The sequence below is a fragment of the Callorhinus ursinus genome, unplaced genomic scaffold, assembly GCF_003265705.2.
Source record: "Callorhinus ursinus isolate GAN/ISIS: 27379988/994484 unplaced genomic scaffold, GSC_fseal_2.0 scaffold41, whole genome shotgun sequence".
Lineage (NCBI taxonomy): Eukaryota > Metazoa > Chordata > Mammalia > Carnivora > Otariidae > Callorhinus > Callorhinus ursinus.
This window is the reverse complement of record NW_027397103.1, coordinates 11943418-11969061: the sequence shown is the minus strand read 5'-3', so window position 1 is coordinate 11969061 and position 25644 is coordinate 11943418. Positions and strand designations below refer to the sequence as shown.

The 25644-nt window shown below is 62.7% G+C and overlaps 3 protein-coding genes across 9 annotated transcripts in view; 2 read left to right on the top strand and 1 right to left on the bottom strand.

The window, feature by feature from the left end:
* Positions 1–21825, top strand: part of PITPNM2 (phosphatidylinositol transfer protein membrane associated 2) — a 111507-nt gene extending 89682 nt beyond the window's left edge. Inside the window, exons 6-27 of one of the 5 annotated variants that reach the window (XM_073881250.1) lie at positions 932–1159; positions 3334–3642; positions 4621–4716; positions 6990–7094; positions 7314–7384; positions 9087–9334; positions 9744–9933; positions 10057–10176; positions 10713–10930; positions 11415–11593; positions 12736–12906; positions 13326–13475; positions 14534–14698; positions 15428–15589; positions 16431–16579; positions 16930–17046; positions 17346–17462; positions 17566–17714; positions 17820–17969; positions 18358–18541; positions 18631–18759; positions 18852–21825. In XM_073881250.1, the coding sequence (XP_073737351.1) occupies positions 932–1159; positions 3334–3642; positions 4621–4716; positions 6990–7094; positions 7314–7384; positions 9087–9334; positions 9744–9933; positions 10057–10176; positions 10713–10930; positions 11415–11593; positions 12736–12906; positions 13326–13475; positions 14534–14698; positions 15428–15589; positions 16431–16579; positions 16930–17046; positions 17346–17462; positions 17566–17714; positions 17820–17969; positions 18358–18541; positions 18631–18759; positions 18852–19175 (3731 nt within the window). In that variant the 3' untranslated portion in view covers positions 19176–21825. Of the gene's footprint in view, positions 1–931; positions 1160–3333; positions 3643–4620; positions 4717–6989; positions 7095–7313; positions 7385–7533; positions 7841–9086; positions 9335–9743; positions 9934–10056; positions 10177–10712; positions 10931–11414; positions 11594–12735; positions 12907–13325; positions 13476–14533; positions 14699–15427; positions 15590–16430; positions 16580–16929; positions 17047–17345; positions 17463–17565; positions 17715–17819; positions 17970–18357; positions 18542–18630; positions 18760–18851 lie in introns of those variants that run through there. The other 4 variants (XM_025889794.2, XM_025889796.2, XM_025889797.2 and 1 more) reach the window with 4 other exon arrangements.
* Positions 21826–22436: 611 nt separating this feature from the next.
* ARL6IP4 (ARF like GTPase 6 interacting protein 4) lies at positions 22437–24848 on the bottom strand. Of its 3 annotated transcripts, XM_025889805.2 has the most exons (6): positions 24690–24848; positions 24165–24338; positions 23415–23723; positions 23214–23331; positions 22792–22861; positions 22437–22712 (listed from the first exon to the last, which is right to left on the bottom strand). In XM_025889805.2, exons 2-6 carry the CDS (start codon positions 24325–24327, stop codon positions 22656–22658), a joined length of 717 nt encoding a protein of 238 aa, XP_025745590.1. In that variant the 5' UTR covers positions 24328–24338; positions 24690–24848; the 3' UTR covers positions 22437–22655. The 3 variants fall into 3 exon arrangements, with proteins under 3 accessions (XP_025745590.1, XP_025745592.2, XP_025745593.2); XM_025889807.2 differs by lacking the exon at positions 24690–24848 and having other exon boundaries at positions 24165–24647; XM_025889808.2 differs by lacking the exon at positions 24690–24848 and having other exon boundaries at positions 23415–23699; positions 24165–24626.
* Positions 23600–25644, top strand: part of ABCB9 (ATP binding cassette subfamily B member 9) — a 41061-nt gene continuing 39016 nt past the window's right edge. Inside the window, exons 1-2 of the mRNA XM_073881253.1 lie at positions 23600–23717; positions 24523–24656. The gene's annotated coding sequence lies outside the window, so the exon portion shown is untranslated. The remainder of the gene's footprint in view (positions 23718–24522; positions 24657–25644) is intronic.

Genomic DNA, 25644 nt, shown 5'->3' with positions numbered 1-25644 from the left:
CAAGTGGGGAGACGAGACAGCCAGAGCCTGGCCAGGGCCTGGCCCCCCTGCCCCCTGTGCCATCATCCCCACACATCTGGGAAAGGGGCTCTCTGAGCCACAAACTCTGTCCTGGGATTTATGTACCCCAAGTGTGTACCCAGCCCTGTGTCACACATGCATGCCTCGGGAGGGGCACAGCAGGAGGAAGAAGCATGTGACAAGAGGTGGCATGGCCCAGGTCCTTCCCAGAGTTGCTGCTATTTCTCTCGGCCCCCCATCCCACACCCAGCCAGGTCCCACCAGCCCCCAGTGCTCTTTCCCCAGCACCCAGCTCTATGGCCTCCACTACCCACTCTCAGGACCGGCTCAGGTCCGACACCTCCTGCCGGTCTCCTCCCTTCTGATCGAAGAGGGGCTCCTAGCAGGCCAGCCTGCCTTAAAGCCACTGTGTAAATATAAGTAGAATATGGGACCACTTCCGCTGCAGGGTGCCGCTGGGCACCCCGCCTGGTGAGAAGAGGGTGCATCGCCATCCCCTCCCCCCTACAGACACTCTGGTGGCTCCCCAAACTGTCCCATCCCGTGCTGCGGGGCCTTCTTGGCTTCACTGGTCTGCTCCTGTAGCTGAAACTTTTTCTGGGAAGCTCTTCCCAGCTTTCTGTTCGCTGCTGCCCCGCCACAGCCCTCCGATCCCACATCCCCTGTGGAAACTCAGCTCTTCACCTGATTAACTGCTTAGAGTCACGGGAAGACACAGGCCCTGAGGTCGGGAGAGCTCAAGGTCAGAGTGGCCCAGAGCAGCATCCCCAGTCCCACGTCCGGCCCTACGGCGTATGAGGCCCAGAGGCTGTGAGGGCTTGCGGGTGGCAGGGACACGGGGAGGACACTGAACAGGGAGGGATGGGGTGGAGGTGGGGCAGAAGTGGCCACTGGCAGGCTCTCCCCACAGACTTCATCGACATTGTCAAGGACCCCGTGCCCCCCAACGAGTATAAGACAGAAGAGGACCCCAAGCTATTCCGCTCGATCAAGACGCAGCGGGGGCCCCTGTCTGACAACTGGATTGAGGAGTACAAACAGCAGGTTTTCCCCATCATGTGTGCCTACAAGCTCTGCAAGGTGGAGTTTCGCTACTGGGGCATGCAGTCCAAGATCGAGAGGTTCATCCATGACACCGGTGAGCTCGCCCGTGCCCGCCGCCTCCCTCTTCATCTAGCTGTGATTCGACGTTTCCCTCTTATTCCCGAAAGACGACCCAAAGCCCGTGTGCAGCTTCCCGCGGGGTGTATCTTGACCACTTGCCAAGCGCCTAGAGGTGACAGGCAGTGTATGTTGGTTGTCTGCTTAAGAAGCCCCAAAGCACGTCCCCAGACACTCTGACTGGCTTGTGTTTGTAGCTTATAGTGCCGACCCCCTGAGGGAGAGCAGCCCCAGGAGACAGCCTCCCTGCTGCTTACCTGCACCAGGCCCTGACCCCAGCTCCGCCTCCCCCGTGGGCTGGACGTCGCCGGGGCAGAGGGTCTTAGACACCATGAGGCCCTCACACCAATGGGACCAATGGGCCCAACCTGGGGTTCCTCTCTCCCCTAGCACCCTCAGCTCCCTACTTGCCCCCCAGGTCGTGGCATGAGGTCAGTGCCAAGGGCCTGACCCAGCCCCAGGCTCATGATCCAGGAGTGGCATCTAGGCGGCTATCTTTTGACTCCAAGAATCAGGGTTTGGGTTTAACTGTGAACAGAGCCACACTCTTGATAGTGTGTGTCGCGTGTGTTCTATCAGCTCACAGTGACCGATGAGGATAGCCATGTCACCCCCGCTTGCAGAGGAGGAAGCAGAGACCCCAGGTCTCCCGTCCCAGCTGCCTGAGATCTGAGCTGACGTTCTTGCAGCAACGGGCAGGGGCGTCTCAGCAGACGGCCTCTTCAGTGTGGGACCCAAGGGTGGCATGCCTGAGGCCATGGCCCAGGACTTGGGACACAGAGACAGTCTTGGCTGAAGGAGGGCACAGAAGGTCAAGGGATTTAGGAAGGATTGCAGGGGAGGCAGAGTGGCCTAAGCCAGGAAGAAGTGTCACCGGAGACCAGCCCGAGGACATGACATGGCCTGACCACTTGGAAGGCCACTCCACTTTCTCTAGGAAAGTGGAAGATGCATGCCCCGAGACCCAGTGACATCCCTCCCGGGTTTGCCCCCCAGAGAAATTCTTGTACACATTTCAGAGTGTTCAGAGCAGCAGATTTGTAAAAGCTAAGTGGACAAACAATGAAAGTGAGCCAAAGACCCAATGGCAAAAGAAGGAATAAACAAAACGGCATTGCAAACAAATAAATACCAGACAGCAACAAACCTGAAACTCACCCAAAAAAAACCCCCCACAAATGGCAGGAAAAGACATGCAGCATGACACAGACATGTAAATGTCAGCAACATGCACACCAGCCTAACGTGTCAGGTAGGAAAACGCATCTGTGGGCTGCAAAGGGAGAGGAAAGTAAATGAGGCTGGAGCGCGCGGGAGGAGAGGGTGTCCAGGATGACCATCCCAGGGCTCCCTGCTTCTGGTCGCGTCTGCTCCCTCACTGGGCGGTGTGAGTAGGGATGGTGCTCTATTCTTGATGTTTTCTTAGTGAGCTGTATCGAGGCCTAACTTTGCATACCGTACACTTCCCGCCTTGTAAGAGGACAGTTCTATAAGTGGCAGTGTATTCAGAGTCGTGCACACGGTTCTAGAACATTCCATCACCCCAGTCTTTTGTTCATGTTCACAGTCACCCCCACGCCCACCCCCAGCCCAAGGCAACCCCCCTCTGCCTTCTGTCTCTAAAGGTCTTTTATTATCCTTTATACCTTGAAAGTGATCTCATTTTCATCATTTGACTTGCATGCTCTATTCTTCTCGTCTTACTTTGTCTTATTTTGTATCTTATTTTATATGTATATATGTTCTATTTGTGAAAAAGGACCAACCCACTTTGAACGGGAACTTGATTTCCATGTGGAAATTTGACAGCAGAAGTGTACTGGACACTGAGGCAGGAGACGGTGGGAGAGTCCTCCTCCAGCTCTCCCTGGGGCAGGAATTCCCCCCAAAGTTCAGTGTGGCTTCTGAGCAGCCATGATCCCTCAGGAGGCCACTCTGCTCCGATTATAGAACCTCGTGAGGCCATCTGTGAGCCAGACCCCTCCTTTGCAGATGGGGAAACTGAGGCACCGGGAGGCAGCGATTTGCCCACAAGCACACAATGGGTATAACCTCGGGGGGGGGGGCTCCCAGCCCCACGCCCAGCCCTGGGGGCTAACACTGCCGTCTCTCCTGTCTCCCCCTCCTGCCGCCGCCACCGCCTGGGGGCAGGCCTGCGGAAGGTGATGGTGAGGGCCCACCGGCAGGCCTGGTGCTGGCAGGATGAGTGGTACGGGCTGAACATGGAGAACATCCGGGAGCTGGAGAAGGAGGCGCAGCTCATGCTGTCCCGCAAGATGGCCCAGTTCAACGAAGATGACGAGGAGGCTGCAGAGCTGGCCAAGGACGAAGCCAGCCAGGCCCAGGTCCCCGGGGAGGCCCCCCAGCCCAGCAGCAGCGGCGGGGAGCCCTTGGCAGGCCGGGGCCTCAAGAAACAGTGGTCCACGTCCTCCAAGTCCTCGCGGTCTTCCACGCGGGGGGGTGAGCCCCAGGGCGCGTGGCGCCCCCGCCTTTCTCCGGGCTTCGGGGGGAGGGGGGCTCTACCCTCCCCGAGGCTGCCCCAGGACAGCCCTCACCCCCGTCCACGGCCGCCGGCCCCCTGCCACGGCCAGAGAATTCTGACTCCAGACATGGACTCTTGCTCCCCAACCCTGTGGGCCACACCTGTGGGGAGTCAGAACCATTCTGCTGGTAGCCCCCCCCCCCGGCTCAGAGCGAGCCCAGGCTGCCTCCCCCCACAGCAGGTGACCCTGGACTCACCTACAAGGGCCAGGTGAGACAGGCCGGCCGTGGGGTGGCCAGCTCCCAGCCTCTCCTGGGGCCCCGAAGCTACGGCTCTGAGGAACCAGGGTTCCCAGGAGGAGAGGGAGTCCGGGTGGGTACCCCCAGCACGCCCAGGAGGGGTCTCTGCTCCTGTGGCGGGAGCCAGGCCGAAGGAGCCTGAAAAACCTTCAGATCCTGAGAAAGGCCTTTCTCGGGAGAACTTTGGCAAAAGTGCTGTGGCCGGTTGGAAAAACCAGGGTATCCCGTGTACGGCCAGGAGTCTCCTCTGCAAACCCAGCTTCCCCACGCCAGGCTGGCCTGTCTCTGTGCCGAAGGGCACTGTGGATGTATATATGTCAATACCTTTTATGTCACTCACCTCCTGAGAGGACCGCACAGTCCTATCTGCTCTGCTGCAGGAGAATTTCAGGCGCTTCCCCCCCCCCCCCCCCCGCCGGGCAGACCCCAGGCAAGAACACAGGAGCGGACCCCGGCCCGTGTGACTGCACGTCCTGGCCTGATACCCGATACCCTCCCAGTCCCTTGTCCTCCCTGGGACACATGCATGTGGAACCTTCTTAAGAAAAGTTCCAGGAGCTTCCACCCCTCCCTTCTCCCTTCTCCCCCGAGCCCTGCTGGCCCTGCTCCGGCCTAGCCCAGCTGGCTGGTCGGTCAGCCTGAGGTTTTGCCTTCCAGCCAGCCCTTCCCGCCACAGCATCTCCGAGTGGAGGATGCAGAGTATCGCCCGGGACTCAGACGAGAGCTCAGACGAAGAGTATTTTGACGCTCACGGTAGGTGGCTTTTCCCCGGGGGGGGGCGGGAGGGAGGATCTGAGAGGCTCAGGGCAGAGGATGAGATGAAATCCCCAGGAGTCGGGGGGCCTCAGGCTCACCCCGGCCATGTCCCAGGATGTAGGATGGATTCATACTCAGACGGGGGCTTTATGCCACATGTGGGTTTACTTCCACAAGAAGCTTGACATAAGCATGGCATCTTACAATTTTCCAAATCTTTGTAACGACCTTGTTTTGTTCTTGGTTCAATGGTTGTCCATCTCACGTAGGAACCTTAGCAAATGCAAACAAGCAGGAAATATGGGAAATGCCCGTTTTCCCACCAATCCCAAAATAAGCACAGTGAGCATACAGCCTCCTGAATCACCCGCCTTTGCTGGGAAGATGCGGGTACAGTTGACCCTCGAGCAACACGGGTTGGAACAGCACAGATCCACGTATGTGTGGATTTTTTCTGATAAGTATCGGACCATCAGTGTGTTTTCTCTTCTTTATGATTTTCTTTTTTTTTTTTAAGATTTTATTTATATTTGACAGAGACACAGCGAGAGAGGGAACACAAGCAGGGGGAGTGGGAGAGGGAGAAGCAGGCTTCCCGCAGAGCAGGGAGCCCGATGTGGGACTCAATCCCAGGACCCTGGGATCATGACCTGAGCCGAAGGCAGACGCTTAATGACTGAGCCACCCGGGCGCCCCTCTTTATGATTTTCTTAATGACGTTGTGTTTTCTCTAGCTTATTTTGTTGTAAGAATACGGAATATCATATATATGACATACAAAATCCGTGTTAATCGACTCTGTTACTGGTAAGGTTTCTGGTCAACATAGGCTATTTAGTAGTTAAGTTTCTGGGGAATCAAAAGTTTGAAGTGGATTTTCGACTATGTTGGGAGTTCGGCGCCCCAGCTCCTGTGTTGTTCAAGGGCCAACTTCACTAAAACACTCACGTGCTTCCTACCTTGGTTCTTCCTCTCCACTGGCAGGCAGGTCTGTGGAGACTGGTCTCCAGCTTGCGGTTGACGAGGCAGGACACAGGCTCAGAGGGGGACAGGGGCTTTCCCACAGACACTGAGTGGGGCCGAGGCAGGCCAGAGCCCCTCACGGGTCCAGCCGTGGCCTGGAGCAGGCAGAGGGGCCACCTGATTATGGTATTTTCCTTAACTGGCCGGCCCTTGAGGGAGAACTTGGGGAATCAGTGTCCAGGCAAAAGGGATCTGAGCTGGAATGGGTGGTAGGTGGTTCCTGAGCTTCCTTCTGCACCCGGAGCCTCCCCAGGGGGGAGGAAAGGTGTTTTGGGCCTCCCACCCATGCCCACCTCTTTGGGCAAGAGGTGCACCCTCTCCTGGCTGTGAGTCCCTGACAGGGGGGAAATGCACATCTAACGGAGAAGCTTTATAAAAAAGCTAGAAGAGGGAAGAGTTAGCAAAGCAGGAGATGCCAGCGTGAAAGTGGCCGGGGAAGTGCCCGTCGGTGGGGTGCGGGGCTGGAGGAGGGACCGGTGCCCGCCAGCGCCCAAACAGCTGCCTCCAACCCAGCAGTACCCCAGGCTGCCATTCTCAGCAAAGCAGAAACAAGAGTAATGGATGGAAGCGCCCACAGCGAGGCTGTCCGTTTGTGGTTGTTGAGAACGGTCAGGGACGTTAGCTGATGGGTGGAGAGACAAAACGTGGTCCATCCATACAGTGAAATAGGATTCAGCCATAGAAAGGAGGGAACCACGGACACCTGCCACACTGTGCATGGAGCTTGGCAATATGGTGCTCGGTGAAAGAAGCCAGACACAAAAGACCACACACTGTAGGATTCCATTCGGTGAAATGTCCAGAACAGGCAAATCCATAGAGACAGGAAGTGGATCGGGGGCCGCCAGGGGCTGGGGGAGGGGACAGGGAGCAACTGCTAAGGGGTACAAGGTGTCCATTCAGGGAGATGGAAATGCTCTGGAACCAGACAGAGGTGGTGGTTGTACAGCATCGGGAACGTACGAAAGGTCACCTTAAAGGGGTTTAAATGGTGAATTTTATGTTATGTGAAAATTATCACAGTTTCTAGAAAAGGTCAAGCAGAAGACCCCTGGATGTCGGTCATGGGTTCATCCTGCTCAGGAAGGGAGGGGCGGAAGCAAGCATGGAGGTGGACACAGGCCAGAGAGGGGCGGGGAGCCCCCAGAGTGGCCGCAGCGAGGCCCTGCACCTCCCAGCCGGGCCTCCCCACACTCCTCGGTCCCTGCCCTCCAGGGGTTGCTGAAGCCCTGCTGTCTCCCCCACAGAGGACCTGTCCGACTCAGAGGAAATATTCCCCAAGGACATCACCAAGTGGAACTCCAATGACCTCATGGACAAAATTGAAAGCCCTGAGCCGGAGGATACACAGGGTACCCGAGTTGGGCGGGGGGCTGCTGCAGGGCCTGGGGAGGGGGGCTGCAGGGGCCAGGCCGCTCCTCTCTGACCCAGCTCCTGTGCAGTGCTGGGCATCGGGGAGGAGGGGTGGGAGTACCCAGAGTCCCACTAGTCACGGTCACTGCCTCTGTCCCGTGGGCCTGGGGCTGCCTGGCTGCCCCTCTGCTCACAGCACCGCTGCTTATGTGTTGCAGACAGTCTCTATCGCCAGAGCGCCCCTGAATTCAGAGTGGCCTCCAGTGTGGAGCAGCTGAACATCATCGAGGTGGGTGCCCAGGGAGCAGAGGGCCAGGGGCTGTGCTGCCCGGGGCCCTCCGGGGCTGCAGGGGGAGGCAGCTGAGCTCAAAGGACGGGTCCCGTGGGGCTGCAGAGGCAGAACTCGGCACCCACCACCTCACGTCCCCACTGGCCTAGGCGCCATCAGAGCGAGGACTGGGGGCTCCTTTACTGCCTGCCCCGACGTCCCTGAGAACCAAGAAGGACTGCAGACAGCCCCCAAAGAAGGCCTTGACCCAGCTCCGCCGATGGAAAGTGAAAGGAGAAACTTGTAAATTCCAGACCAAAAAGCAGATGTTCATCTTGTACCCAGCCTTTCCGCATTTGCTGAAGAAAATAAGATGGGAGGGGAGGAAGCGAAAGCCGTCTAGGCAGAAGTGAGCAGCCGCCGCCCCACTGGGGCCCCACAGGGCTCCCGGTGTCCAATAAAGCTGTCTTGGTAGAGCGCCTGTGTCCGCTTCGGGGGTTCTTTGCACAGGGCTCACGCCCCTTCTCCTCCTCCAGCTGTGGGCGGTCAGAGCTGTTTGCACTGGGGGCGGGAGTCAGGGCCAAGCGGAGCTGTCACACGCTGCGGTCACCGCAATGCTCGAGGTCACCATGCCGCTCTCACCTCCAGCTGCCCAAGGTGGGGACAGCACCTCCGGGAACTCGGGACCCCTGGGGAGCTTGGGCCAGGTGCCAGAGAGGAGGAGCAGCATGCGGTCCAGGGTCAATGTGGGCTTTTCTAGAAGGCAAACCGGGATGAGGGGAATTGATTTCCAATTGCCAGTTAATGGCAAGATAAAGCACATGGAGCCCACTCCCCACCTAGGGCGCACACAGCTCTGACGGCCCCCTCGGGAGGGGCAGAAGGGGCCTCGGGCTCTAGATCTGCCTCGGGATGTGTGTTGGAACCCAGCACCGGTTCTGGGCACGGCCATCCAGAGTCAGATCCCTTGGCTTGCAATAGCCCTCAAACCGGAGCCTCCTCTCCCCGCCTTGTGGAGGGGGTACGGCTTTATGGAGACACTGACGGGGACCCCCGGCTCTCCAGAGCTGGCCCCACGGCTCCCAGGCCCACTGCCACAATGCACCTCCCTCGGGGCCTGTTCCTACAGGGTTTGAGTCTTGGGTGGGTGTGCCCCAGTATTAGGCACCAATGGGAGGAGAGCCATGTCTCCAGTTGGCCTCTGGGAGTCCCTCAACAGTCCCAGCCTGCAGTGCTGGGTCCCAGGAGATAGGCTCAGGCCTCTCACTGCCCCTCCTTGCCCGTCCTGGGTTTCTGAGGACCGCTGGACTCCACCTCCCTAACTGGGTGATGGTGAGGCAGCCCTGAGACAGGCCTTCCTTGAGCGCCTGGCCTGGCTGTGCTGATAAGCCCTTGGTGCAGTGTGGTAGCTCCTCCTGGCGGCTGGGCTGCTGCCTGGGCCCCCTGATGGAAAGTGGAATCTGTGTTTCCGAGGCTCATCCTCAGCCCCTGGTCAGGCTGGCTGATGGGAGGGAGCAGGGCTGCTCGTTGGGGGTAGGAGAGGGACCATCTCGGCCTCCCCAGGGGAAGGGACTGGGGTGGCCAACACCAGGCCCTGTAGCTGAAGAACTGAAATGGGGCTTCGGAGAGGGGCCCCCTGGGGCCAGAGGGCCTCCCCTGGGGTGACAGGGGCCCAGCAAGGAGCTGAGTCCCCGGGGAGTTGACACCCCGCCAACCCATGCAGGACGAGGTCAACCCACCCCTGGCCGCGCCGGCCTCCAAGATCCACGTGCTGCTGCTGGTGCTGCACGGAGGCACCATCCTGGACACGGGCGCTGGGGACCCCAGCTCCAAGCAGGGTGACACCAACACCATCGCCACCGTGTTCGACACTGTCATGCGCGTGCACTACCCCAGCGCCCTGGGCCACCTTGCCATCCGCCTGGTGCCCTGCCCACCCATCTGCTCTGATGCCTTTGCCCTAGTCTCCAAGTGAGTGCATAGGACTCAGACCACCTGCCCCAAAGCACCTGGCCCCAGGGGTCAGGCTGCTCCCCTAGAGTCAGGAACCCCGTTTCGATGTCCAGACTTATCATCCAGCCCCTTCTGTCCGGAGGTGACCCAAACCTATGCAGATGGCTAGGCTTACAGAGGAGGGGCCCCGGGCCCAAGGCTGAGCCTCAGTTGCCCTATCTGCGATGTGGGGATGTAGACCTGCCCCTGAGACACAAGGCCTTACCCCCCGCCCCCGGCCATGTTACCCAGCCTTCCAGGGCCGGACCCGGAAGCGACCCCATGAGGTTGGCCAAGTCACAGCTGAGGCTCTCGGGTGGCAAGCCTGCTGCTGTGGTCGGGGGGAGGGGCCCCGCCTGCTCTCTCCTGATCAGGCCCCCTCCCCCAGCCTTAGCCCTTACAGCCACGATGAAGGCTGTCTGTCCAGCAGCCAGGACCACATCCCCCTGGCTGCCCTGCCCCTGCTGGCCACATCCTCACCCCAGTACCAGGAGGCGATCGCCACGGTGATTCAGCGGGCCAACCTTGCCTATGGGGACTTCATCAAGTCCCAGGAGGGCATGACCTTCAACGGGCAGGTGAGTCATGGGGCGGGAGAAGGGCAGACAAGCCCCGCAGGGCAGGGTGGCGACGGCCCTCCCCGGCTGGCACCCCAGCAAGCAGGGAGTGCACTCGGGCCTCTGGCGCCTCTCCGTCTCTAGGTCTGCCTGATCGGGGACTGCGTCGGGGGCATCCTGGCGTTCGATGCCTTATGCCAGAGCAGCCAGCCAGTGTCTGAGAGCCAGAGCAGCAGCCGCCGGGGCAGCGTGGCCAGCGTGCAGGTACCGGCTTCCCGCGGCCCCCAGAGCGGGGGACCTCGGGGGGCGGAGGTTGCCGGCACAGGGGCCCAGAGCCGCCGGGGTGGGCGCATGGGGCGGGTGAGCAGCTGCCTTAGGACCGAGCCCGGAGCACATGAGGCTTCAGCAGGCGGTGGAGCAGGGTCTGCAATGTAGGGAGCTGGGCTCTGGTCCCAGGAGGTGGAGCGGGCAGCCCCTCTGAGCTTCCCGGCAGGAGGGTGTCCGGGGTCCCTCCGCAGCAGGGAGTGCAGCGGGGCAAGGCCGGGCAAGGCAGCGAGGTCAGCAAGAGGTCCCAAAGACCCGGGTGGCCAGGTCAGGCAGGAACGGAAGCTGTTGGGACTCGGCCAGCGGGCGGGGTGGGTGGACAGTGGGGCCGCCGGGGGACAAGGCTTTCCCCTCTCTAGTGTGCGTGAGACGCTGGCTGGGCAGTGGCCAGTGGGCCTGGAGTCGGGAGGGAGAACACTGAAGCTGGGCCCAGGCCAGTGGCCACCGGGCAGTGAGCCTGCATGGGGCTGTTCCAGGACACTGACCTGCTGTCCCCCGGCACCCTGGTCAATGTGGCACATGGCGGCAGTGGCAGTGGTGGCCTGGAGAGCAGTCGGCACCTGAGCCGCAGCAACATTGATATCCCCCGAAGCAATGGTGTCGAAGACCCCAAAAGGCAGTTGCCCCGAAAGAGGAGTGACTCATCCACCTACGAGCTGGATACCATCCAGCAGCACCAGGCCTTCCTGTCCAGGTGGGTGGGGCCAGCGGGGCCCCGAGGGTCTGACCATAAGGCCTGTGGCCAGGTGAGGAGGGAGGACTCCAAGAGGGGGGCATGCCTCAGAATTGAGGACGTGAACCAGGTGGTGCCGATGGCCGACGCGAGGGGACTGGGATGCCCGGGCTGGACCCGTGGCTCTTCGGCCAAGAGGAAGTGGCTTGTTGGGTGCGTCTGGGGTCTTGTACACACCGAGGGCCATCTTGGGCCCAAGGGAACAGCGTGTCCAGGGGTGGGGCAGAGTCGGGGGGCAGAAGCGATCAGGGGTGGCTGTTCTAAAGGCAGTGGCACCCCGAGAGAGATGTCCCAGTGGGCACTGGGCAGCCACATCTGCAGGACAGCTCAGGGGCTGAGCCTCGTTTGGGCCTAACGACCCCCGGGGGGCTTCCTTTGGGAGGCTGAGGGCAAACCAGAGCTGAGAAGGGGTGTGGTGTGACCTCACGAGGCCCTCCATCTGCAGCCTCCATGCCAGCGTGCTGAGGAATGAGCCCAGCTCCCGCCGTTCGAGCAGCTCCACCATGCTGGATGGCACAGGGGCTGTGGGGAAGTTCGACTTTGAGATCGCAGACCTTTTCCTCTTTGGGTGCCCGCTGGGGCTCGTCCTGGCCTTGAGGAAGACTGTCATCCCTGCCCTGGATGGTGAGAGCTCTGCAGGGACAGGGCAGGGCAGGGGGTATATGAACTGGGTAGAGGGTCTCAGTGGCCCCCTGTCACAAGGCCATGGCCACATCCCAGGCTCCTTCCTGCATCAGCCTCATTTCTGCCCTCCCCAGCACAGGCTCGCTGCTCTCCTTTGCTCCTACTCCAGCAGCTCAGTCTCTGGCCCCCATCTCTTGGCCCCTGATGTCCCATTTCATCTTCAAGGCACCTCTGGGAGCTGAGGTCCAGAAGGGAAGGGGCTGCCCTGGTATCAGATGGACACAGACCCAATCTCCTGGGCCCAAAGTCTTCCCGTAAGGAGGAGATTGGAAGCCAGGCACCCCCAAATCCTCCTAGGTGCCTGGCTTCCCAGTCCCAGAAGGGCCGCGGCCACACTGCTCCGGAGACCCTCCTCAAGGCCACAGGGGCAGGGGGTGTGACATGCCGGCTGAGCAGCCTGTCAGCAGCAGTCCCTGCAAGATGCCCCCCGGGAGCAGCCAGTGTGGCCCCTTACAGGGGCTGTGCGGGGCCCGCATTTTACCCGCAGGTTACAGAGGGGCAAACTGAGGCTCAGAGAGGCATGGACACTTGCCCAGGAGCAAGCCAGAGGTGGCTTATATATAAGCGGACAAAGACATGGGGCCAGTGATGTATGGCAACATCATCTGTAATTGTGAAACACGAGAACCGCTGTAAACGTCGGTCCACGGAGGGGGGCTGGTTGACTAAACCCTGGCGCGGCCCAGGATGGAGGACGCCCGCGGCGGAAGACGGGCTGATGGAACTGGCAGGGCTGACATGAAGGACGCCCACGTTTTGGTGTTACATGGGGCTGGAGGAAGGGGTTCAAAAAGGAAAGCACCTGTTTTTCCGTGTGTGTTTAAAAAGTGAGACGTCTACTACTGCTCTTTATACTTACGCTCACCCTGTCTCTCCAACGACCATGACGTGCTCGGAGAAGCAGCCCCATCTCACAGCCTAGGGCTCCACTCTGCTCAGTCTAAAACAAATTTGGTTAATAAGCGCACAGAGACCAAATCATAGAGACAGGCTTTCGGATGCCCCGCCCCCTCTGCCGTAGACCCCGCCTCCTCAGGGCTCTGCCATTCCCCCACCCCCACCCCCACGCCCTCTGCCCCCAGTTTTCCAGCTCCGGCCGGCCTGCCAGCAAGTCTACAACCTCTTCCACCCCGCGGACCCGTCCGCCTCCCGCCTGGAGCCGCTGCTGGAGCGGAGATTCCACGCCCTGCCGCCGTTCAGCATCCCCCGCTACCAGCGCTACCCGCTGGGGGACGGCTGCTCCGCGCTGCTGGGTGAGCGGCGCCGGGGGTGGGGGCCCCTGTTGGGGGGGGGCGCGCGCCTGCCCCGGGCTCCTCCCGGAAGCTGGGTCCGCGGTGTAGGTACGGGGCTGCGTCAGCAAGGGGGGTCAGGGCCTCACCCCAGGTGCCGTGGGGGCAGACTGGGACGAGCCTGAGGCCGAGCTGTGTGGGGACCGCTCGTGGCAGCGGGCGTCCAGGGGGTTCGGAGCAGAGTGCTTGCGTGGGGACTGCTGCCCATCGTCCACTCTTGGCCCTTCCCGGGAGGCCCCCAACCCGCGCCCTCAAGTGTGTCCTGGCGTCCCGTCCCGTCCCGTCGTCAAGGAGCTCCACGTGTCCGTGTCGGAGGAGTGTGTCTGGACTGCCCACGCCAGTGTCTGTTCTTGTCCTCTCTGTTCTCTCCCGTCTGCCTCCAGTCGAGACAGTGCAGAGAAACCCCGAGCTGGTCCTGGAGGGTGGGCCCCTGGCCCCTCTCCCCCCCGGGGACGGCTTCCTGGAAACCAGTATCCCCGTTCCCGCGCTCACCTGGCAAGACGGGCCCCGCCCGAGCCCGGGCTGTGCTGAGTGTGTGTAACACCCCCGTTCGCGGTGGCATCTGCTTCGCTGGCTGACTGCTGGTCCTCAGGGACTTCCCATGCCCTCCTTGGCCACTTGGAGTCTGTGGGACCGTGGTGTCCCACGGAGACCAAATAGGACAAGTCCTAGGGACCGGGCCCTGGCGCCTCCTCTCTACACACCGAGAGCCGAGGAGCCCAGAGGGAGGAGCGGCTGTCCCAGGGTCACCTAGCATGGGTGTCAGTCCAAAGGCTCTGTCTCCCATTTGTGAGGCTGGAGGGGGCAGCCTGCAGACAGGGTGAGGCCTCGAGCCTCATCCCACCTGCTCCCCAGGAGAAGCTTCTGGTTCCAGTGAGGGGTTGATTCCAGAGTCCCACTCCTTCCCTGCCTGAGGGGGTGCAGGCCCCTCATGCACCCTATCTGCACGTGGGTCCTCTAGCCGAGCCCCCACTCTCCCTGCTCTGCCCTGGCCCAGTTGAACCCTCGGCGCCTGCCTTTGTCCCCAGACATCCATTCAGGGCTGGCTCAATGTGGCCCGTGTGAGGCACGTGCAGGGGTGTTGCCTCATCAGTGCCCAGCACTGGGCATCCCCCCGAGACCACTTCAGGCCCTCCTGTCAGTGCCCCTCAAACCCAGCGACAGTGCGCTGCGGGTCAGGCCCTGCTAGGCTGAGCCCGGGATGCTGGGGGGCCTAGCCAAGATCAGGAGTCACGTGTTGGGTCAGATGGGTGGCCAGGGGGGGCGGGAGCCTGGCCGCCTTGCCTCCCTGCCTACCGTGTCTGTGTCGGTCCGTCTGTCCGTCCCTGCCCCAGCCCTGCCTCCTCCCCCTGCCTCGGCTCAGTGTTCTGCCCTCTCGGCCCTGAGCAGGCAGGCCTTGGCACGCTTGGTTCCATCCTCACTGCCCTGTGCTCAGATGCCACCGCTCACCTGCGGCATGTCGGCCGCGGCTCCAGCCTCCCCCCCCCAGCCCAGGGCATGCTGGGCCCTACCTCCCGCTGCTCAGGGGGCCGGGGGACGGGCTGGGGGGCCCTCTCTTACCCACTGGTCTCTGGTCCCTGTCTACCTGCAGCGGACGCACTCCAGACCCACAGCACAGTCTTTCAAGAGCACACGGCCCCCTCCTCGCCCGGTGCAGCCCCCACCAGCCGAGGCTTCCGCCGAGCCAGTGAGATCAGCATTGCCAGCCAGGTGTCGGGCATGGCCGAGAGCTACACAGCGTCCAGCATCGCCCAGAGTGAGTGCGGCAGTGTCCTGGGCCTGCCCCCCCCCGCACCCTCCCCTCTGTCCTAGCGGGGGGTCCGCGCACCAACCCCACCCCGGGACAGTCGGCAGTGTCTGGAGACAGCTGGGGAGGGCACTACCGGCGTGGATAGTGGATAGTGACCGGGTGCTGCTCAGCACCTACGATGGCCCCAAACGTCCAGAGAGGACTCTGGAGGGAGGGAGCCTTCGAAGGGGCTGCCCAGCAGGGCCAAGTCCAGGTGGGAGGCGATGGGCCTGGGAGGAGGGGTCCTAACCCCGGGCGCGGGGGGGGGGGGGGGGGGGGAGGCCGGTGCTCCCTGAGGAGGAAGCTGTGGGCCGCTTCCGGACAAGCCCGCAGAACCGGACAAGCCAGAGGGGCAGCTGAGGGGGGAGCCTGGGAGGCGGGATCTCACTGTGGCCGCCGCCCCGCTGTGGCCTCCTTCGCTGCTTGGCTCCTCAGAAGCTTCGCAGCAGCTAGAAACGGAGCCCAGGTCACCCCCACTCAGCCCCCCAGGGCCAGCTGCCCTCCCCATCGTCCCTGACCATGTGGCTGGCTGCCTGTCTGGCTGAGCAGGGCTGCCTGAGCTGTGGCTGGCATGAGTATCCTTCCGTGAGGGGCGCCAGGGAGCCCGGCACCCTTCCCCGCATACCTCATGGCCTGGGGTGGCAGCCTGGGGGCCCCAGCACGGCTGACCCTGCCCCCGTTGTTCTTGCTTCTCAGAGGCCCCGGCGTCACTCAGCCATACCCCCAGCGTCAGGCACCTGTCTCTGCTCGCCCTGCCCCCCCCGCCCCCCACTACCCCGGGCCCCCCCCCGCAGGCCGGGCAGGCGAGCCCCAGCCTGGAGCGGGCCCCCCGCCCCCCTGACTTGGACGCCAGAGAAGGTACCGGGCGTCACACGGCCTCCATCCACACACGCTGTCCTCCCCTAACTGGGGTCCCTCACCGTCGGGCCCTGCCCGCTGAGGGCGGCCCGGGGAGCTGGAGGCTTGGGCTGGGGAGGAGGCGGAGGTGTTGGAGTTGGCTGGGGGGCCAGGACCAAGGGCCCGTGTGTGTGGCGAGCCGCCGGCGGCGGGCAGAACACAGGAGAGCCCTGACCCGCACCAGGGGCTACGTACAGAGTAGCTGCTGCGTGCGGCCATCAGGAAGCCACTTTCTAACCCTTATCCGGAGCTAGGGTGGTTTCCCAGCCCCGAGTGGGAGCCAGGATTTGCACCCAGGCCTTGACACTTGGCCTGCAGGCTCCCAGGTGCTGAGGGGACATCAGGCCTTGCCTTGGGGTTCACCCCGACAAAGCCTGTCACGGGCCTGAGGCCTGCAGGGCAGACGGGGGGAGGGCAGGAGAGGCCTGAAGAGGACAGTGACCGGGCCCAGGGCAGGGGGCGGCAGGATCCGCGACAGGACCAGGGATAGCCCTGCCTCCTGGCCGGCACTGTCCCCTCCCACTGACTCCACATGCCCCTTCCTCACGGACTGCATGCTCTCCACGGAGGCTCCCCGCCCTCGTCCCCAGGCCTTCGGGCTGCTTGCTCGCTATCGCAGAGTCCTGTGCCTTCCCTGCTCCCTTCGGTCACCCGGCCAGGGAGGAGGAGGAGGAGGAGGAGGCTCGCTTTGGCTGCAGCCCTGCTTCCCCGGTCAGAGGAGGGTCTGGTCTTTGGGCTGAGCCAAGCCCGAGGGGCCTGGCACCCTCCGAGGGCAGCCCGGTCAAGGCCCTCCCCCTGGCAGTTGCAGCAAGGTGGTGGGGCCAGAAGCGGATCGACTATGCCTTGTACTGCCCCGACGCTCTGACGGCCTTCCCCACCGTGGCCCTGCCACACCTCTTCCACGCCAGCTACTGGGAGTCAACGGATGTGGTCTCCTTCCTGCTGAGAGAGGTAGCGGGGGGGGGGGGGAGGCCCGCCAGGAACCGCCAGGCCCCACATACGGACCAAGTGATGGCACCACTGACGTGGCCCCAGTTCGGAGACAAGGGCGGTGGGGGCTCCCCTGAGACCACAGAGCAAGCAGGATGGAGGGACGCTTGCCGACATTGGGGTGGGGTGCACGTATGCGCACGTTCATGAGACATGTGACTTCGGGGGGACCAGAGAGTGGACTGTAGTGGGTTGAAGGGTGTGCCCCCAACCCTTCACGGTCTCCCATTTCTGGCTCCGAGGGCCACTGGCCTCCCCCTCCTAGAACAGGCAGCCTTGAGACGGCCCCGGGGCCGGCTCCTTCCCCTCAGGTCATGAGGCATGACAACTCGAGCATCTTGGAGCTGGACGGCAAGGAGGTTTCGGTGTTCACCCCCTCAAAGCCGAGAGAGAAGTGGCAGCGCAAGAGGACTCATGTGAAGCTTCGGGTGAGGGGGCCCCCCACATCCGCTCTCCTGCTGCGCCCTCACAGGACACCCTGCTACAGACGAGGAGACCGAGTCACAGAGTCACATGCTGTCTTACTTAATCCTCGGTCTGTGAGGTTGGAGCTACTACCCCATTAACAGGCAGGGAGGTGCACCAAGGCCACGTAGGTCGCGTGGCTGAGCCGGACTTGAACCCGGGCCCTCTGGCTTTAAGCCCCATGCTCACCCACCAGGCCCAGGAGATCCTAGCCACCCTTCCCTCCCCTACCCTGACCCAGCCTCGCTCCTCCCGTCCCCAGAACGTGACCGCCAACCACCGGATCAATGATGCAGTCGCCAACGAGGATGGCCCGCAAGTTCTGACGGGCCGGTTCATGTATGGGCCCCTGGACATGGTCACTCTGACTGGGGAGAAGGTGAGGACCCGGGGAGGGCTGCAGGAGCTCCTGCCTGGCCTCCCCCTGGCTGGGGAGGCCAGGGGCCCCGGCCCCTTCCTGACCAGCTCGCCTGGCCCCCCAGGTGGACGTGCACATCATGATGCAACCGCCCTCGGGCGAGTGGCTGTACCTGGACACGCTGGTGACCAACAGCAGCGGGCGGGTCTCCTACACCATCCCCGAGACCCACCGCCTGGGTGTGGGCGTCTACCCCATCAAGATGGTGGTCAGGTGAGCCCGCCTCTGGGGAGTGAGCAGGCCAGGCCGGCCACCTCCGGGACAGGGAGGAGGAGGTCTGGTGGGTTCTAATGAGCCCCCACCCCCACCCCGCCGCAGGGGAGACCACACGTTTGCGGACAGCTACATCACCGTGCTGCCCAAGGGCACGGAGTTTGTGGTCTTCAGTATCGACGGCTCCTTTGCTGCCAGTGTGTCCATCATGGGCAGCGACCCCAAAGTGCGGGCCGGGGCCGTGGACGTGGTGCGGTGAGTGACGCCGAAGGGCACTTCGGGCTTGGGGGCAGGAAGCTCCCGGAGGCCAAGCTGGGGAGGGCTCTGGGACACTTGGCAGGGGCTCACGGAGTCAAGCACCGCCACTGTCTAGCGGTGTGACCTCTTGATGTGGATGCCTCAGTTCCTCAACCTGAACAGTGGGGCTCCTAACGAGACCAGTTACGCCTGCTGCCGAGCGCACCCATGGGGACTGGGCAACCTGGCAGACTGTCCTCGCCGTGGCTACTGTTTCTGCTGAGCCCCATCGGAGACGCGCTCTCCAGCGGCCCAAGGAGAGACTGGCGGGGCAAGGAGACGGGGTGGCCCAGGAGGGAGGCCGGGGCGGCCGTGGGACACCCAGGCCTCCCCGCTTCGCCCCCAGGCACTGGCAGGACCTGGGCTACCTCATCATCTATGTGACGGGCCGGCCTGACATGCAGAAGCAGCGGGTGGTGGCGTGGCTGGCCCAGCACAACTTCCCCCACGGCGTGGTGTCCTTCTGTGACGGCCTGGTGCACGACCCGCTGCGGCACAAGGCCAACTTCCTGAAGCTGCTCATCTCCGAGGTGGGGTCCCAGGTGGAAGGGCTCAGGGGCGGGGCGCGGGGCGCGGGGCGGGAGGGCCGTGCCCGTGCCCACGCCAGTCTCACCCACAGCTGCACCTGCGCGTGCACGCGGCCTACGGCTCCACCAAGGACGTGGCGGTCTACAGCTCCATCAGCCTGTCCCCCATGCAGATCTACATAGTGGGCCGGCCCACCAAGAAGCTGCAGCAGCAGTGCCAGGTGAGCGGGCGGGTCGTGCTGGGCGGCACGGGCAGGCAGGCCCCGAGAGCCCAGCCCGTGACAGCCCTCTCCCTCCCCGCCCTCCCCTGCAGTTCATCACGGACGGCTACGCAGCTCACCTGGCCCAGCTCAAGTACAACCACCGGGCGCGGCCGGCCCGCAATGCAGCCACCCGCATGGCGCTGCGAAAAGGCAGCTTTGGCCTGCCGGGCCAGGGCGACTTCCTGCGCTCCCGGAACCACCTGCTCCGCACCATCTCGGCCCAGCCCAGCGGGCCCGGCCACCGGCACGATCGGACGCAGAGCCAGGCGGACGGCGAGCAGCGGGGACAGCGCAGCATGAGCGTAGCCGCGGGCTGCTGGGGCCGCACCATGACCGGCCGGCCTGAGCCTGGGGCAGCCGCGGGCCCCAAGTAGGACACCGTGAGTGAGGCGCTGTGGTCTCCATGGTGCTAGGCCGGGGCGGCCAGCCCTGCCAGGAGGCCTGGCCTGGGCACACAATGTCGGCTGGAGACAAGCTTGGCCCAGGACCTGGCGGAGGACATAGGCTGTGCCACACAGCCCTCCCAGCCCTGCCTCGTGTCCTAGGGTCTGAGGGGTTCCAGCTTGCAGGAGGACCTGTCCCAGGATGACAGAGGGACCAGGACTCCCCACGCGGACTGGCCCGGAAGGCACTCCTAGACATTTGCCCTGCATTGACCTCCCAGCGTCCCGACGCCAGGCCTGGCCCCGGGCCCAGCCCGCCACCTCCCATCCACTAGCTCACCCTGACCCCCAGGTCCTCTCCCACTCGGTAGCAGTTCCGACGGGGGACAGCCTGCTTCTTGTTAACTCGAGTTACTCAACTGTTCAACCTCACTGGTTTTGCACTGATTTTTGAGAGTGGAGATCCATTACCATCTCCTGTGGCCACGGACATGCATGAAAAGCCGACATTCGCTCTCTGGGACCTCTTGCCGCACAGAAGGCTCCAGGGCGGCAAATCCTTGTGCAAGCAGGAGAGAAAGGCCATATCTTAATTTCTGCAGCTCCGCCTGGCCCGCCAGCGCTGTGGCAGCCCCGGACCCCTGCCTACCTGTCCACTCGCCCCACCTGGAACCCAGTCCAGCGGCGAGGCTGGGGAGGCCCAGAGCCGGCTCCCGAGAAGCCACGCCTCGGGCTGCTGGGCCTGGCCCGGCCGGCCTCCTCCGCCACCCCTCGCCTGCCGTCAGTCAAGGCCACGTGCCTCGGCTCTCCCGTTTCTACACCTTTCTACTTCTCCAATCTGATTTCTATGAGGTTTTTTTAAATGAGCAATCCTTGGCTGCTTCCTTTTCTTAACTCTTTCAGTACCAAGCGCAGCCCCTCCACACGAAAACACCCAGCACTGTGACGGAGTCCAGCCTGGTTCTGGGTCCCGGGGCCCTGCCCCCCACCCCCGCCCATACAGTGGGGCGTGGGGTCCCCGCCTCACCTGACCCCCCATTAATTCCACTGAATTTCTACTCTGGGGTGAGTGGGGCGCACACTTTAAGTTTTTTTTTATGCCAATTCCGTTTTGATGCCGAATCTAAGAAGCCACAACTTGCTTCGTTAGCTTAAGGGCAGGCAGCCACGACGCCATTCCCCTCTCGGTAAGGACCGCGCTGTCCTGCACGCTGGGTCCGAGCATCAGCCCTCCCTCCCCAGAAATGACCATGATCTCAGCTGTGGCGCTCGGCTCCGGGCGGCCCTTCTGCTGCTTCTCCACCTTCTGCGTAAGGGGGGGGAGCCTGCCTGGCCAGGCTCCAACTCTGAGAAGCTGCTGCCAACCTGGACACGGCCTCAGGGCCTCATGGGCTGGGACGGGGAGGCACACCGATTGATGTTAACATTCTCCCGTGTGTAGATATGTACAGCCAAAGGGTCGTGTAAATGTTCCACGAAAGTGGGTTTATACAGAGTGAGAGCTATTTATTTTGTGCAGAGAAAAATTTCTGGAGGGATAGGACCTTCAGGGTTTGTTCATATTTAAGATGTAGCTTTTTGTTTTTGTTTCAGGCGTTATGTATAAAGCAACGATTATTTTATGGACCAAGTTTTAATGTAAGTGTTGCAATGGAAGTGCAATACCTGACCCCCCCCCCCCGCCCCCCCCGGGGGGGGGGGGGGGGGGGACCGCCTGGCCTGACAATCACAGCCCCGCGGGGGGGGGGCCCCCCCCCCGTGGCCAGTGCCTCCTCCTCTGTCGGTCCCACCTCACCCCATTTTGCCTACCACCTGGGTGACCAGCCATCCGGAGAAGCGCCTGGAAGAGTCTCGGGCCTGCCTGCAATAAAGGCTGGGCGGCCTCCTGGCCCGGGGAGGCCATGTGGGCAGTGGGTCCGGCCGCTCCCAGCGGGCAGCTCCCCCAAGCTCCGCACTCCCCGCCCACCTGCCCAGCTGCCAGCCATGCCAAGGACAACAGCAATAGTCCCCTGGGCCTCCCCCAGTGGCCCTTAGCCATAGATGGTGAGATGGGCAGCCCACCCTCCCCGTTGACGTCTCTCTTCTATATCCAGGTCTGCTTCCTGCCTCCCTAAAGATTCCTTTTGGCACAGTCTCTTCTTACGGAAGCACCAGTTTTTCAGAAACTAAGAGGGAGGGCAGAGTCCTTTAAAAAATACCAAAAATGTTTACAGCGTTGGGTGCTGAGCTGCAGGGCTCAGGCCTGACCAGTCGTAACCAAAGGGTGAGGCAGGCCTTGCTGACTGCCACCCCCACCCCAGGCCTGTTAGAGTAGAAGCCTTAGTCCCACTCCCAGCCCCAACCCCAAGACTGAGCCTCGGCCCACCACCCCAGATCCAACCACCTGCCTTCTCTTTGATTTCTAAAGAGGGATTCAGCAGAGACCCCACCCCCAACTTTCCCAGCTCGGTCTGAGCTGTCCGCCCACCTGCCCTGTTGCAGTCTTCAAGTCTGGGCCCCTCCTGTCTCTCTGTCTGGGCCATGTGTGAGCAGTGTCCTGACTCGCCCATCCGCCCTTGCTACCCCTGCACCTTCGGGCCTGAGTGTGCTCTGTATACAGTGTCATTGTCTGTTACACCAATTAAAGAAGCACGAAGGCTTCCTTCTGGGTCTCTTTACTGCACCGGCAACCACAGAACACCGGCTGGGGATGGGGGCCCCACCTGTCCTGGAGCTAAAGCTGTGACGGCGAGAGGCTGTTGCTTCCCGATAAACACCACCCACTACACTCGCTGTAATACCGATACAAGTACACAAGCCTTACCCTGCCCTGGGCCTCCTTCCAGCCCCTTCCTAGACACGAACCCCGTCCATCCTCACAGCAACCCTGAAAGCCTCTCTGCTTTACAGAGCACACAGCTAGGAATCTGGGCCAGGACTCCCGCTCCGGCCACCTGGCCCCAGCACCAGCACTCTGAACAGGTGTCATCTGCAGGAAAGAGCACAGGAAGCAGTCTGCCCCCAAGTCGAGGGGATCGGGCTTAGGAGCCAAGTCTGGGTTTGGGATGCAGCTGGGGGGGAGGGTCAGGGTCTGGTCTAGGCAGGCTGATCTGGGGATGAGCTGGGTAAAGGTGGCTGGTGTGGCCATGACCACCAGGGCACACCCCGCCTTTCCCCAAAAACTCCTGGAGCCCTTGTTTTAATTCTGGAAGTTGGGCAGCATCCTTCCCCGCCCCCCGCCCCCCATCGGCACAAAAAAACAACATAACAAAGTTTCCGACCGTGGAACATTTAATATTTGGGAAGTTAGGCTCTTTCAGGAGATGGGAGAGCTGATTAGGCCAGTGACCCTATCCTCTACCCCCTGCGTCTGAAAGGAGGCTGGGCCAGAGGCCAGTCCACAGGAGGAAAGACAAACACCCACTGGGCTTCCTGCTGCCCACCCCGAAGCCAGCCTCCAGGCCATCCACCAACACTTAGCCAGCAGGGCCCTCAGGGTAGCAGCCCAGCTCGCATCTGGAAGGCCAGGCCATCCCCTCGGGTGGCTTGCTAGAGAAGAAAGCACACAGAAGGGGACACATCAGAAACAGAGCTGGGCGCGGACCCCGGGGAAAGGGGTGACACCAACCTTGTTGATCTCTCTGTGTCGCTCCTTAGTCACGATTTCCTCTAAGACCTCGCCATCTCCCTTAATGAGCCTGGGGGAGGAGGGGAGAGGAGGCTGAGCCTCTGATGCCAGAGCAGCAGAACGAGATGCCAAGCCTCAGGCCCCCACTCCCTTGAGCAGGCGGAACCTAGGCGCCCCCCCCCACCGCCGCTCCTGCCCCTGGGACAGTGATAAAGGCAGCTGGGTAGGCTCTGCCATCAGAGCCCTTTGAAGACACTCCTCAAGGCCCTTCCAACCCCTGCAACTGCTTGCTCTGGGCAATCAGGAAGAAAAGCCTAAGAAGTCCCATGAACGAGTAACCACTTTTCTCTGGTCTCTCGCCCTTTGGCGCTCCCCCTGCGCGCGCAGAGCATGTGGGGCGGAGCTTTGCCGGGGCCCCCCACCTGGTGCGTCCTGTCTCCGGGTCCACCACCTTGCGGATGATGCTCTGCCGAGCATCCCACTCCTCCTTGGTCATGGGCTTCATGGCCTGGATGCGGGACTTCTGCTCATCTGTCAGGACTGCAAGCGGAGATGGCAGGGAGCTGGCGGCTGGCTCTCAGGGAGGGCACGCGTCCCGGCCCGCACCCCGGGCGGCAGAGTACCTGGGCCATCCTCTCCGTGCTCAGCCGACCTGTGCCACTGGTCCAGCGAGGGGCCCGGCAGAGCCTCAGCCTGCTGCGGCTTTGCCTTCTCCTTGCCTTTCTTCTTCAGCTTCTTCTTCCTTTTCCTCCTCTTCTTCTTCCTCTTCTTGTCCCTGTGCTTCCCCCGCTTCTTCCGGCCGCCACTGGAGGAAGAGGAGGACGAGGGGGAAGACGAGCTGGAAGAACTGGAAGAAGAGGAGGAGGAGCTGCTTCGTGGTCTCCTCCGGGCCTTGGGCTTGCTTCTCTCTGTGACGCAGGGAGAAGGTGAGGCTGGCCAGGAGGGTAAGAAGGAGGCCTTCATCCCCTTGCTCTGGCCTGCGGCAGGCTTAGAGGGACCACGGCGGGGTGAGGCGCTCCGGGCAGGGCCTTCCAGAGCAGGGATCGGCTCTCGCCGGAGAGGCACTTTCTGGGCTTCACCCAGTCACTGTCTGACCAGGAGCAGGGCAGCCAGCGCGCCCCCCCCACCCCCCACCCCGATCTCAGCTCCAGCTTCACAAAAGGCGTCATTACGGGCTCCCTTCAGTCCGCACACAATGCGCGGGCCCAGCCTCTGGAATCCGAGTGTCTTTCAATCCAGACATCCGGGTCCCGCGCTCTGCACTCTACTGCTCACCGCGCTCTCTCCACTGCCACCCCGGGAAGCCCACTCAGCTGCCTGCAGCTTCCTCCGTAAACTTCCCACACCCCTTTCCCATTCCCTCCGGTCCTCACCCTCCGCCCCAGAGCTGGTGTTGCTGGCCTTGTGGTCTTGGGATCTAGAAGCCGAGGAGCTCCTCGGAGCGTCCTTACTGCTCTTCTTCCTTCTCTTTTCCGACCCTCGGCCCCGGGACCGGCTTCGGCTCTTGGAGCGCTTGCGAGAGCTGACGTGAGCCATAGCGCCGCGGGCTGGAGACGGGGAGACACGCTTATACTGGGGCTCACCCAGCCGGCCCCCCAGACTGGGCTCCGAGGGCGGCTCTTCTCGGGGCCTGGCTCTCGGGGGCCCAGTGCCCATCACCACCCGGGACAGGGACTGGGCGGGGGGGTCCGCGGCCACCTCACGATCCTCCCCCACCCCCGGGGACCCCAGGCCCCGCGCCGACTCTCGGAGCCTCGGCCCCTTTAAGGGCCCGCCCCCGCCCGGCCGCTCCACGCCTGCGCACGGCCCCTCCACGCCTGGACGCTCCCGCGCCCGTAGGAGCCGCCGCGGTCCTCAGCTGCCAGGTGCGTCCCGATTCCCTCCCCGCGCGCTCCTACCCTCCACCCCCGCGCCCTCGGCGGCCTCGCCGCCCTAGGGAAGGTCCCCGCAGCTGCTCCGTCCCCTCCTAACCGCCCATCTGGCGGGACCGTGGGACCCGCACCACGCCTTCGCGTGAGGAAGCGGCGGCGAGATGACTTCCGGCCGGGGCAGTGCTCCGAGCGGCCGTCCGGCTGGAAAGCGAGGCGCTGCCGCCTTTAGTCCTGAAGCCCCGGGTTCCGTCTCCAGGGCCGCCCAAGAAACGGAGCCTGGCTCTCCGACCTCCCGAAGAGGGAAGCTGCGGAGCCAGGCTTCCGCCCCAGGCGGTTGCGAGGCCGTGCGTGCTCCCCGGCCTCTGCCGCAGCCCTGCCCTCGTCTCCGACCGCCCCTCCGACCTCCAGCCTCCCTGAGTTGCCTGCCGACCTGTCCACCCCAGCAGGCTGTGAGATCCCTGGTCCTTGCGGCGTCCCCACCTAGCGACAGAGCCAGGGCGGGAGCCCTGTGAGGGAGTGCCCCGAAGGCCTGTGTCCGGAGTGGGCAGCTGAGGTTCTGCTGCCGATTTCTCCAGTGTGGAACGAGGCCTGGTGTTCCAGATCCTCCCACCCTCCCAGGGAAGCCAGAACTCAAGATTTCAATACGGAAACCCCTGGTTTGCAAATGTGCACCCCCAAGCCCGGCACAGCTGCACTCCCCCCAGTTTGGGAGCTGCCCAGTTGCAAATTTTTCAGTAATAATGACAGCAAACACAGAGGGCTGCTGTAAAGCACTTTATGAACGTTAACTCATTTGATTCTCACAACAGCTTTAGGAGATAGGTTCTTTCCAGGAGAGGAAACCAAGGCACAAAGAGGTCACGTGGCTGCCCCACAGTCACACCACTGGAAGCCGCAGAATCAGAATCTGAACCCAGGCAGTCTGGCTCGAGTCTTTCCCTTAAACCCCGCTGTGCTAAGCCCTCATCACCAACTAGAAGTT

Coding starts and splice junctions, on each gene's coding strand:
- ARL6IP4 (XM_025889807.2), bottom strand. CDS start 24,447: ATGGGCACTGGGCCCCCGAGAGCCAGGCCCCGAGAAGAGCCGCCCTCG. Junction 23,724..24,164: donor CACCAGCTCTGGGGCGGAGG/GTGAGGACCGGA, acceptor CCTCCTGGCCAG/CCTCACCTTCTCCCTGCGTC. Junction 22,862..23,213: donor CCGGAGACAGGACGCACCAG/GTGGGGGGCCCC, acceptor CTCCTCCCCCAG/GCTCATTAAGGGAGATGGCG.